Source organism: Macrobrachium rosenbergii, chromosome 15 (assembly GCF_040412425.1).
Source record: "Macrobrachium rosenbergii isolate ZJJX-2024 chromosome 15, ASM4041242v1, whole genome shotgun sequence".
NCBI lineage: Eukaryota > Metazoa > Arthropoda > Malacostraca > Decapoda > Palaemonidae > Macrobrachium > Macrobrachium rosenbergii.
In genome coordinates this window covers 30,906,243-30,920,780 of record NC_089755.1, presented here as the reverse complement: position 1 = coordinate 30,920,780, position 14,538 = coordinate 30,906,243, and the positions used below count along the sequence as shown (strand labels likewise).

At 32.4% G+C, this 14,538-nt stretch overlaps 1 protein-coding gene across 1 annotated transcript in view; it reads right to left on the bottom strand.

Moving 5' to 3' along the window:
* Positions 1-3,501: 3,501 nt before the first annotated feature.
* Positions 3,502-14,538, bottom strand: part of LOC136846395 (uncharacterized) — a 17,315-nt gene continuing 6,278 nt past the window's right edge. Inside the window, exons 2-4 of the mRNA XM_067117192.1 lie at positions 12,424-12,485; positions 10,594-10,686; positions 3,502-4,900 (exon numbers count right to left, since the gene is read on the bottom strand). Coding sequence (XP_066973293.1) covers positions 4,716-4,900; positions 10,594-10,686; positions 12,424-12,478 — 333 coding nt within the window. The 5' untranslated portion in view covers positions 12,479-12,485 and the 3' untranslated portion in view covers positions 3,502-4,715. The remainder of the gene's footprint in view (positions 4,901-10,593; positions 10,687-12,423; positions 12,486-14,538) is intronic.

Here is a 14,538-nt window from a genome sequence, read left to right as displayed (position 1 = left end):
AAATCAAGTTTTGTGGTCTTATATAATTTATCATAATATTATGAAAAATGGTAATCACTAATTAGAATATCACTAATCACCAATTTGAATATCACTAACATAGGAAAACAAATCCCTTACCTAGATATGGGCGTTCTGGTGTTGTTGCTATCCCAGGCGAGGCTATTCCCGTTTGCTTCGTCCCTCTCTTGTAACAAACTTACGAGACGCAACCGTTCAAATTTCTCCCTCACAAGGTTGGTACTTCTCTTGCTTATGGTAATGGGATTGCGTGAATGCACTACACGGTAAGAAAATCCGAAAAGGAAATGCGTCACAAAGCACTAGGATATCGCTGAACTAGAACCACACACAAATCGAGATGGTTTACTGGTAAAACCCGACTTTCTGTTTGGAACTGTTTCGTACTTATATAATTTCATATTTCCGAAAAAACGCTATAAAAATATGTCAAGAAATATAAAATACTATATGTACACTAGCTGGCATGGTATATTTGTGATACGACTATGATGAGTTCAAAATATCGAGATACATAGTTATATATTTCTTTGATTTGATATTTTTTTAAGAACTAACCAGCTCTTATTGTAGAAAATGGGTAATTTTAGTAGGATACTGAAGTAAATTTCTCATTTTCTACTATCTAGAATTGGCAAGTCATATAGACATTGTACGACAATTTGTCGCTCAATGTTACTCACAGGACGATATCGAGATACATAAATACATATTTACTCTGATATTGTATTTTTTTTTTTTTTTGAGAGAGAGAGAGAGAGAACCAGTTTTTATCGTAGATAGTTTGTATTTTGGTAGGAAGTAAAGTATATTTCTCACTTCCACCTAAAAAGTCATAAAGAAATTTTGCGACAATTTTTCGCTCAGTACAGCTCAAATGCCGATAAATGCGGTGAACAAAAATGTAAAAAAACCCACTTAAAATTTTTTTAGCAATAATATTTCAGGTCATGTTTATTTAGACATATACCTGTCCAAAACTGTAAAAAACTAAAAATCGATCATTCCTCGAAATTCGGCGATCAGCTCGCCCCTGAAATGCTCTGACACAAAGTTCACAGCAAATATTAAAACGCTTATGTGAGGGCATTTTTCACTAGCACAATCAATTAACCACATGAAATCTTTTATAGTTTTCTGCGACTGCAGAGTAAAGCACAGGGCCTGTTCCTCATAAATTTGCCAGATCTGTCCCAAATTTCTATCAACCTTCTGAGATGATAGAGCCAATTCACTCAGCAGAGCCATTGATCTGCTAAAGTGTGTGCCGCGGCATCAAAGGGTGCCATGTGATGGACTGAGGGTGCCACACTATTTGGGGAAAATAAATATAAAAGAATGATGGAAATTTGTTTTATATCATCCACTTTCTTCCTCAACCCTGGCATCAGTGGTTTCGATACTTCGGTATCCACATTCACTTAACTCTTATTAGCTTTGGCACAATTTAAATAGAAACGCTAGGCTAAGACGGTTACAGTTTGAAGGTGTTTTTTTATATATATACAAAAAGGTTTATAATAGATAACAAAAATGTGATTGAGAAGTGTAACCAACAAGAAGTATTTTTATTGTGTTTTTACAAAAACATCGTTTCGTGAAGTGTAGCCCATTGTTCCTTGTTGGCTTGTTTCTGTTGTTTCAAGATGATCATTACTCATATATTTATGCAACTGCTCTAACTACTATTACAATTAAATTTTTTTTGTCTCATTTTACATCAAAAAAAGCATCATCTGAGAAAAACGAGCATTTATCATTTTCAGTTTATCTAGGGACAAATTTTTGTCACAGTGACAATGAATGAATGCAGAGCAATGACTAACATGGTTTTCTAATAAGGGTGGCGGGGCCTCTGAAAGGTTGGGAACCACTGCTCCAAACAGTATAGTGGATCAAGTCTTGTTAGATGTTTGTGTCATACATCAGGCTAATTTTCGTGTTTACTGCCACACTTAACCTTCAATACCCTGGCGATGAACATCTCGATTAATCATTATATTATCAATACCAATGTCATGAAATACTGTTCATTGGAAGTTCCGAGCAAAGAAACACAAAACCGTCATTTACAGCAAGTCAAAATGAAGCAATTACTCATTTTATTTGACTGAAAGGAATTACAATGAAAATAAAAAAAACTTCACTAAGAAAAGTAACTCAGCCTCATTACCAATATCTTGGCTTCAAGAACATCTATCTCTCCTTTCATAGCAGTAGAATCAAAACTCAGGGTTATTTCAAAATAAGTTTGATTTTCTTATTCATTCAACATTTCAAGTATGAAAAGGTCACTTGTAATTCCCAAACACAAATTGTCTCTTATTAGAAAATTAGTGGCAACGCAATCACCTACTTGTCAAGATTTGTTGACTTTAAAAAATAAGTTTTAAAAATTATTCTGCATAAAATTTACTAGATTTTGGTTGTCATACCTTTACCTAATGCCATTCAAATCTTATCAGACTAGCTCTTTGTTCAGGGGCTACTGATAGGGAAATATACAGTTTCATTACTCTGTTTTTTTTTTCTCCCACAATAACGCATTTTATTCATTGAAACATATCCTTGTCGAGGTACAGGTCCTTTCCCTATCACCATAAAAAACATGTATAGAGACTTTAAAAAACAGTTGCAATCATAATGCTTCAGACTAAAAAAAAAATTGTTAAAATCGAGGTGTATTTCACTATATTTTCAGTAGCATTTTTTTTATCACCAAAAATGCTAAAATCTGGGAACGTCTCGTGTCGTGCTTGTTGTTATGAAGAACGTTCCGTAAAAGCCGAATCTCTGAAGCGGTGGCTTCCTCACTCCTTCTCTGTCAAGCGTTCCCGTGTTTGCCAAACGCCTGAAATTGGGTTAAGGAAAACCATCCGGCCAGCCTTCACGCAGGTTATTGGATCATCCATATAATCAAACCATGGTGAAACCTTCTTGGGAAGAGAGCACAGCCTGTAGTGCCTGCGTGGGAACTGATTGATTGATATGAAAAAGATGCTGGCGTTTTAACGGTAAACTCTCCCAAAGTCGATACTTTCTGGAATATGGCTGTTTTCGTGTTTCCATACTTCGGTAAGACTGGAACTCCTTCCCTCTCGTTAGGGTGTCCAGCGTCATATACATATGCATATATACAGTATATATACATATGCATATATACAGTATATATATATATAAATATATATATATATATATATATATATACATATATTAATATATATACACACATACATATATATATGTATATATATATATATATATATATATATATATATATATATATATATATGTATGTATATATATATATATATATATATGTATATATATATATATATATATATATATATATATATATATATATATATATATATATATATATATATATGTGTGTGTGTGTATATATAAAAATATATATACATATATATATGTATGTATGTTTAACATTCAAGTAATCATCATTGCTAATAACACTACTAATTTTTGTATGATTTATTTTGACTACTATTGGTACCACACTCTCCTACTGTATACAAAAGAGGCAGATAAAGCCAATCACTCCACACAAGAATTATATCACAATATATAGTGTGTTTGCGTATACGTGTTTAAGCATTTGTTAAAATGAGATACTGTATGAATCTGTTGATGTGTTTTTTATTTATTCTACTAAACTAATTAAGGCACGACAGCATTAATATGAATATGAGGGGTACAAAGCCACTCAAGGAATCTCTGTTTTCTTATTAAGGTGTATGACTCAAAGCACACATTGCGAGGATGAGGACTTCGTCCAAAAGGTAAGGTAAATGAATTTATTGAAAAGTAAACTTTAAGGAAAAAATGAAATTCAAGGTCAAAAGACAGCAAGAAATGAAATCTAGGTGAAGAGGGACCGAAAACAACAATTATAACTACAATAATTGCAAATATAAGAAATCCGTCTCATGCTTTCATTACATTTTTTTAAAGAAAATATTAGTATTTAGGAAATATATCGAAAATACTGTGGAGGTTGCAAGGAACTAACTATATTCCTCTCTCTCTCTCTCTCTCTCTCTCTCTCTCTCTCTCTCTCTCTCTCTCTCTCTCTTTTCCATTCAGCTATGATGAAGACGGAACAGTGACACCATATCTTAATTAGAGCAACTTGGTTCCTGTTTATAAGTAACAAAATAGACCCACAGATTCCCTGCATGAAGAGTCTTTCATTTAATCTGTATTCAGGATACTTATTACAAAGAGGTTGTTGAGCCAAATCAAGATTATGAACAGTTTCCTTTCCTTCAAGCCTTTGAGAACATATGGACTAAGATGGAAAAATGAATCGCTGTAAGAGAATTGTTTCAGAAACAAGAAATAGAAAGGAAAACTAAAAGTTCTTAGTCCGAACAGGAAAAACTCCTATAGCGGCCCAGTTCGGGTAAATTAAAATTTCTTAATCTGAACAGGAACAGCCTTTATAACAGTTCGATTTGCAAAACCTAAAAGTTCTTAATTTGATTAGGAATAACCCTTTTAACGGCTCAGTGCGGCAAACCATAAGATTTGGATTAGAACTAGAATAAACCCCTTATAACGGTTCAGTATGCAAGAAACAAAATTTCTTAACGTGAACAGGAACAAGCCTCATAAATGCTCAGTTAGGGAAAAGCAAAATTACTTAGTCTAAAGAGGGTAACCCTTCTAACAGCTTATTTTGGAAAACACAAGACCAACACCAGCAGAAGAAGCAGAGCAGAGACAGAGAGGAAGTTCGATGAGTTGCATCTGTGAGTGTTGCAGTAACACACTTTGTAGTTCTGGCCGTCCATGACCTTTGACACACATCCGTCGGGCTTAGTATCGTTGACGCAGCCTCTGACTTCTGGTTCATCGCCTGAAAATGAATAAAAACAAATGATATTAATAATGAACTTGTCAGCAGCCGTATCTCCTCAGAAAGTTTGTATAATGAAACTAACATTTAATTTTGACTTGTTTATTACTGTTATTTATTAGTAATTTTGTATTGAAATCACTCATAATTTTTTTTCACTTATTTTAAGCTTTTCTGTGATGTAAGATATTATTAAATAAAATAAAAATGATTGAATTTATTAAATTAAATAAAATAAAAATGATGAATTCCTAGTCATTAATCTTTCGCTTGTCAAGGTCAGTTGATTAAGCTTGCCTACTAGAGAGTTGCTCTTACTATTTGCCAACATGAAAAAGGTATCATGTATATCCAACAGGTAATTAAGAACTTACGTCCACAAAGCTGTGAGATTGACCCTTGAGCTTGAAAGGTCACACATGGTCAACATAATCATTAGGATTTTGATGTTACAGTTCATGAGAATGGCAAAGATTCCACAAATACGTAGTATTTATAAAGGTCAATCTATGGTGTTATCAATTAATGGGGAGTTCTCATTATAGGTCTTCAATATAAAATGAGGTACTACTGATAAGAAGTCAGCTATGAAGCAATCAAATTCCTAAAAAACATAGATATCTTATCTTTAACCTTCAAATGATTTCATCCGAAAGTTATTCATCTCCTGGAGACCACATCATAAATGTTCTTTCTAATATTTATCAAAACGCAGACGTAAATTTTTCCGTGATCTCCAAACAGAACTTTCAACCTGATCCTCGTTGAAGGGTCATTAGTGCCGTCAGTGGGCCTCAAGTAAAGCATTGCAGATGAAATGAAAGTCTCATTTCACACTGTTTACAGTGTTCCTCCGCCCCTTATCTGTATACCCATTTTAGCTTTTACTTTACCTCCTCTCTCATTTATTTCCTGGGTCTCTTTATCTTTCTGTCCAACCACTCCAGCTCCCTCCTTTCACTGCCTTAATCGCTGAATGTCCTAATGCTTCCAGTGCTTGGTTTGACAGCCCAAATTTCATAAGTCAATTCATCAATGAGCTTGACCTTGATTTATCTACATTCAACCTTCGACAAATTTCCCCAAAAATTTAATTACGTGAAAGTCCTCCCACTGATGGTTCATCAAACTCCACATAATGACTATGATAATGGTATCCATTAACTAATAAAAAAGACAAAAGTGGAGCATCCCATTTGTTACTGATTAAATTTTGTTGTGCCGTACGACTGAGAGCATATTACAGGAGAATTCATGTCTACAAAATTATCTAAAAAGCGCCTGTATTTATGCTTCTCTTGCACTGGATCATTTCCCTCTTTAAGAGAATTCTGCTGATGCTAACATACCTGAAATAATACAAAGCATGTATTATCCAAATCATTTCCAACAGAGAATCCTCCATTTAACAGAACTCGGCTCCTCCTACCCAAAATGTTTAGCAATGGAGAGACTACCGGCTACTACTGTTAATCCTACTCAAAATTCTTGACCATGATAGTTCCAGGAATATATCTCTTTGGGTCCTTGATTTACAATTGTTTAAATCAGCCGTGTCTCCTTGGGTCATGCCGTCAGGGACTTTGGTGCGATAAAAAAATTTTTTTTTGTGGAAGCCATTGGGAAAGTCAAAAAATGCCGTGATATTTTACTTATCACTAAGAAGCATTTCACGGAATATTTATCCTCTTACTGGAAACTAAGAGCTAATAATGTATATAAAGGCATTTATAATTTTGTTATTTATATGAACTCTGAAGTTTACTGTAGAATATATTCTGACAGATACAGTAATTGCCCCATTTCACATACAAGCATGTGACTTTGGATTTGATTTAATTTGAACGAAAACACTTACTCTGCATTTCTCGTATTTTTGTGAAGACTCTCCTGTGAGGAGAATCCTTAGCCTTTTACACAAACACACGTTTATATATGTTACAGGCAGACAGCGAAACCAGGTATTTCGCGAACTGCCTGAAATTTCAGGGAAACAGCGAAATGCACCCAGGGGCATTTGATCCTCCCAGGGCGTAGTACTAAACACGGCAAAACAATGACTCACCTATCACAGTGTTTAGTACTAGCTCCTGGCGTGTCAAATGTATTTCGTCGTGTTAGTACTAACCCCTGGGGGATCAAATGTCCCTGAGTGCATTTTGCTATCTACCTGAAATTTCAGGCAGTTCGTGAAATGGCTGGTTTCGTTATCTGCCTGTAACATATGCCTATATATATATATATATATATATATATATATATATATATATATATATATATATATATATATATATATATATATATATATATATATACATATAATATGTGTGTTTTGTGTGTATGCTTGTGTATGTGAGAGTGATATATATCTGCAAAGCCCTATCCTGGTTTCTAGCGTACATCCTTGATCAAGATGAAGACTTCAAGGTCTTATGACTCCCAAAAATATATATATACCGTAAAATTTTACGCGTTGAAGCTCCCAACGAAAGGCTCTTCACCCGATGACGGACACCTGAGACCTGTGACTGACACATCACTGGCGCAAGACAACTTTTCCACGACACGTCTCCTTGACACTTTCGACCCTTTGTCATATCGCCCCAAGACGGGGTGCGGACTCGCCTCTTTTAATGTTGCTTTTTTTTTTTTTTTTTTTTTTGCTCCTTTTAGTTTTCTGTAAAAGAAAACTAATGTGACGGCTTTGTCTGTCCGTCCGCACTTTTTCTCTCCGCAATTTTTCTGTCCGCCTTCAGATCTTGAAAATTATTGAGGCTAGAGGGCTGCAAATTGGTATGTTGATCGTCCACCCTCTAATCATCAAACATACCAAACTTGTAGCCCTCTAGCCTCAGCAGTTTTTATTTTATTTAAGGTTAAATTTAGCCCTAAACATACTTCTGGCACCGCTATAGGTACCAACAACACAGGTCACCACCGGACCGTGGCTGAAAGCTTAATGGCCCACGACTCATACAGTATTATACACTGTACAGAAAACTCGATTGCGCCGAAGAAACTTCGGCGCATTTTTTACTTATTTTATTCATATGTTTGTTGATGTATTTTATGAAGTATCTTGAATGTTGGATTCCTTAGTCATTTATTTGTGATTTTTTAAAAATAGCTTGTACAATTTTGCTTATTTTAACCTTTTTGGAATACTCATCTTATAAGTAAAACCCAGAGGCTTTTCATACTCACTTATAATTATAGCTTAAAATTTTTTTTCTTTCATTTAAATTAATCTTTGCTGGTATCGTTGGGACTAAATGAACGAAAAGAGAATAAAGTGGCCACAACAAATTTAATGAATTATTCAAACTGATTTAACTGAATTTCATCGTTTCCCTTGAAAATCTTGATGAATGGAAAAAACCATAAGATCTCTAAGTTCATCTCGTTCTTGTGACAGATATGAAATGGCCGTATTCAGGAGATCGCAATTTTAGTAAATCCTCTTTCTACGTGTGTGGATCTATTTTGGTGCTAGTGATACTAGGTGAGGAGTTACTTTTAAGAGAGAAGACCAACAAGAATTTTACTGAAATGTAAAAGGCGATGTAAAAGACAAGTAGAGCCCTTTTCTGGATATTGATAGATTTAAAGCCTTTAAAAAAAGAAGTGGTGTTAAACAAATAAAAAAAAGCAATTGAACCGTCTCTTTAATGAAATAAGAAAAACGGATGTAAAATCTTTGTTAAGAGAGCTCCCTGTCAAAATCAGTTTATGCACCAGAAATCAAACTTGCAGCAAATTTAGTTCAAAGTTTTTTAATATTCTAGTTTGTGTTTTATACCGTTATTGTGAAAGATATTATTTTTTTATAATTTGTTTATGTACTGTTAAGCAACGTAATTAGGGAATTATGTCAGTATTTGTGGAAAATATAACAAATTCCATGTAGTTATGGCTGTTCACCCATCTATTTTTATGGTTTTGTTCAAGAGTAATATTTTCATGTGTTTTAGTTAGTTATTCCAAGTAGGTATAATGCCACATAATCTTAATAATGAGGAAAAAATCGAATGGAACATGGCTACACGCCAGTGTCAAAATGAACGTTCGCTGACTTGGAAGAGGACATTCACCTCCCAGAGACTTGCGGAGATAGGGGAGGGGTTGGAGGGTGCTTGGGGAGGTGGGTTTGGGAGGTAAAATACAACATTTACACGCATCCTTACCCTACACACCACCACAATCATACTTCTTAAAATAAACACACAAACATAAACACACACACACACACACACACACGAACTAAGCAACAAGATATTATGTCTCCCTTAGACTGCTTTCACTGTTTATCCATTCAGTCTACGCACTCGTTCATGTTATGGATTTTTGCCGAGGTAAAATAGTTAAATTAATATTAATGATGATAATAACGATAGCCATATTTCATTGTTTGAGGAGAACTTTAAAAAATGAGAACATTTTCTTTTTAAATGGTGGGAGTGAAAAATCTGCAATCACAGTTGTGCAAATTTTGGTATTTTTGTCTATTTTGTTCTGCCAAAGTTTTCGTTTTATAAAATGTGTGATTTTACCATTATAAATAAGAAACTTTTGAAATGATATAACGTTCTATAAAATTTCCTCGCTCTTATTCATTATTAATCTTAAATCGCAAGTTTATCCTCATCCCAAAAAAACGGGTCTTCAATCATACGATAAACTAAATTACAAGCTTCCCCAAAACTGACTTCTGAATTACCTTTTCTTTTTATTCGAAAAATGACATGTTCCAGTTTTAAACAAAATGTAACGAACACTGAAATATCACACTGCGTACCAACGCCCTTTAAAACACGCCAAGGAATACAAAATAACTCAGGTTTCCTGAAACCATGAACGATTAGAGTAACGGTTTAAATACGTGTTAATCAATGAAAGGAAAATTCATGTCGGTGACGCTTAGCATGGCTTTGATGTGGAATACCTCTAAATGTTATTAATCTTCCATTGCAGTGAGTCCATAATGTAGTATCTTCGCTATATTCACCTGCTTTCTTTACTTTCTTTTTGTTATTCCTTACCATTTCTCTCTTATAGTATTTTTTATCGTATGAGGCTGATCTCCGTATTGGAGCCATTGGCTTGTGGCATTCTGCTTTTCCAACTTCGGTTGGAGGTTGGTTAATAATAATAATAATAAAAAATCCACAATTATATAGTAAATATATTACTATGTAAAATATGTAAAATAAACCAAAGACTTTCGAACACCTGAACGGTGTTCCTCATCAAGTGTTCGAAAGTCTTTGGTTTATTTTACAAAATTTTACATAGTAATATATTTACAATATAATTGTGGATTTTTTATTACATAGATTGTCTTTCACGAAATTGAATCTATTGTAAAATAAATAATAATAATAATAATAATAATAATAATAATAATAATAATAATAATAATAATAATAATAATAATAATAATAATAATAAAAGCAGCAAATACCACATTAATTAACCCATAAATATACGTGTTAACTGGGCATGAATGCAAGCGTTTTCCTTCTTTCGTGTGTGTATGTTTGTGTGTTTGGGTCTGAATACAGATGACCGAGGCATATGTCTAAATGCAATTTGTTTCTCCAGTTTACCCACGTAATTTCCCAGATAACAATGGAGCCATTTACCTGCCATCGCCCATCATTTTGGGAGGATGACCCTCCCTCCTTTGGACTCACCTAGTTCATGAGTTATGGTCATGCAAGACCCATCACAGAGGTCGTCGTTAACACAGTCCCCCGTACAATTGTAGCACTTCCTGTCTCCCTTACCTGCAATAAACAAAAAAAAAATACAAAACAAAGCTACAACTGCTAATTGATTAATAGATTGATTAGAAAATTATAAATGTTTGATGAGTGAACTGTTGATTGATTGGTTTAATCGTGTAGACCGACGTTGCAACGTGATGGTCATAGACGTCAGAAATGTGATTTTGGCTATAAATTATTGTTGAGAATTGACGGAAAACATTGATTAGAAAAACAATCTTTTGGAGAGTTACTGACCCTGCAGAGATTTTCTTTATTGCTTTATTTTCAAGTCTGAGTTTATTTCATATCAGCGCGGAGGAAAATAAGGTCCATTAATTCACATAATTAAAAAACTGATATTTATTTATGCATGATTTATTACTTAAATAACATAAGGATTAAAGGAAATAAAATAATTTGTGAAAGGTGAATTTAGAATCTACATCTAGGAACAGGGGCATTTCGTTACCCAGCCAAAGGATTCGAGCCCAAACCGCAACAAATAATAAACAACAAATTACGAAGAATAGCAAAGCTGCTTGACCTGACATAGGAAAAGATATTTCAATTTTGCATTTACGATTTCATCTCTTCTGTTACCTTTTCATAGGCTTTACAGTGAATTGCCTGTGTACATGCATTTTCTGACTATCATTAAACGTATGAGGATAAGTTTATAGTTTTAAGTATACGGTGTACATATATGCACCCATATATATATATATATATATATATATATATATATATATATATATATATATATATATATATATATATATATATATATATATATATATACACATATGCAATATATGTATACATATATATATATATATATATATATATATATATATATATATATATATATATATATATATATATATATGTGTGTGTGTGTGCACAACACACACATACACACGTATATATATATATATATATATATATATATATATATATATATATATATATATATATATATATATATATATATATATATATATATATATATATATATATATATATATATATATATATATATATATATATATATATGTATAATATATACAAGTTGAACATGGTTGCCTTAAAATCTTCACTGCATTTGCAAAACTTTTCGAAGATTTATTAACTATCTGTGTAATGGTGAATATATATATATATATATATATATATATATATATATATATATATATATATATATATATATATATATATATATATATATATATATATATATATATATAACATACTCCAAAAATGTTTGTGTGGGCTTTTGTTTGATATTTTTTACTTCTTTCTTTCTGTAATAAAGTAATAAGGATTGTTAAGCCACGACATTCTCTCAGTCTCATCCTGCTTCTTAGTACATGCTAATATTGAATGGAAAAGGAATTCAAGCAAGAAATAAAAAGTCATTATCACTGAGGTGTTTTACTGGCCCACTTTTCCATCCGTCTTGATGCATCTTACATGAAATTATCTTATATTTCAGCATAACTTCATATACTTTCATGCAATGGCTTGTTTTGCTCTGCCACTAAATGTAAGTTACTAATGTACAGGGTGTTCGAACTGTCTGGTATCATTAATGACAATATTATATTTTCTCTCTCTCTCTCTCTCTCTCTCTCTCTCTCTCTCTCTCTCTCTCTCTCTCTCTCTCTCTCTCTCTCTTTCCGTGTTTCCAGACTTTTCGACCTCCCTAAAGTAACGAATGAAATGTGATTTTCAAGAAGAATAATATCGACAACTTACTCAGAGACACCAAAGTGATTAGAATCAACGCCGCTGTGGGTAGGAGGCTTTTCATCTTGTACCTGGAAAGAGAAAGTAATGAATAACTGTATAAACAGACACACGAAATAGCTTGTCATAAAAATAATAATAACAGTCAGCAAGTACTTGTTAATTAGTCAAACTGTAGCAGATTGAAGGAGAAAATATAAGGATTTTTAGACTTACCAGGCGATAAGTAAAACATTCCGAATCACGCTTTAATATTTTAACGAGAAGGCTTCATTTACATAACAGTTAAACTGACTTTAACCATAGCTTATATGCACAAATATTTTTCCCATGTAATTGAATATATGAGGATGAAAAACACCATCATGATTGGAATCTTCTTCAACTCAGTTACTGACTATTAAATTCACAGGATTCATTCATTCGATATTTATACGTTGAGTATCCAGCGAACCCTGAACAGTTTTGATGGAAGAACCGTATGTCCTATTAGTTTCCTGTCTTATAAAACTACGTCTTTTTATATTTTCTTATAGGAACATCACACAAGGCTAGAAGACATTTAATGTTGAATCGTAGAACTACTAAACATTAACCATTTGAATCACACAACGAATGTGTTCAAGAATTTTAGTCCTCTTTTGATAAATGAGACTTTTCTAAAAGGATCAAACCCACACTGCTATTGCGAAGATAAAAACCATATACGCCTATATATATATATATATATATATATATATATATATATATATATATATATATATATATATATATATATATATATTGACATATACATATATATATATATATATATATATATATATGTAATATATATATATATATATATATATATATATATATATATATATATATATATATATATATATATATATATATATATATATATATATATATATATATACATATATATAAGCAGGGTGTTAAAATTAATCAAGGTTTTTTTTTTTTTGAAGGTTTGATCACGTGTGAGAGAACGTAGGTTAAAAAAAATGGTGTACAAGGCACGAGTGATTACAACATGTGGAGAGTACAACAGCACAAATATAAGTACAATTTATGGCAAAAAAAAAGAGTAAGGGTAAGATAGGGGTGAGTACAGAGTAAAGATGAGTCAGCTCGAGATAGGGGGAATACACATTGCATGGCAGAGGTAAATACAGGGGTGAGTTAAAGGTAGGGGTGAATACAAGTTAGGATGAGTCATTTCAAGGTAGGAGTGATTGAGCACAATGTAAAGGTAAGTACAAGGAACGGATTATTCCATAGAATACAAGAACGAGTAATACAGAAACAGGGTAAGTATAAGATTGTGATAAATGAGAACAAAGTAAGAGTAAGTCATTAAAAATCAGGAAGGGTGAGTACAAGATGAAGGTGAGTGGGCCAGCCACCAATTAGGAAATGGTTTATATGTGTGTATGTGTGTGTATATATACACACACACACATATATATATATATATATATATATATATATATATATATATATATATATATATATATATATATATATATATATATATATATATATATATTTACATATGTGTAACTGAATCACGAAGATATGGAATGTGATGAATGTATATATTATATATAACTGAATCACGAAGATATGGAACGTGAAAAATAAAGGCAAATACGAAGGAAAAAGTGAAACAACTGAGTGATTGCTAGGCCTTTCGACTTACTGTCCTTTACTTAAATATATATATGTGTGTTAAATATGTGTGTGTATATATATATATATATATATATATATATATATATATATATATATATATATATATATATATATATGTATATGTATATATGTATATGTATATGTATATGTATATATGTGTGTGTGTGTTATAGAGCACAAGTTAATTATCTGTTAGTAAAATAACTTCCAACATTGAAAATTCAAGCATTTATAAAAATGTGGCAGAGAAGTATCTACAGAAAAAAAAACGAATGAACTTCGAGAGGAGGGAGTCGGCCGAGTCCTGTCACAGAAGACAATGACGTCGTAATGACTAATTAGGCGAAGTGATTAACGTTATTAAGAGCCGTAGAGTCAACGTGGATATTCAAATATGTCACTTCATTAAGGAAGATCGCCATA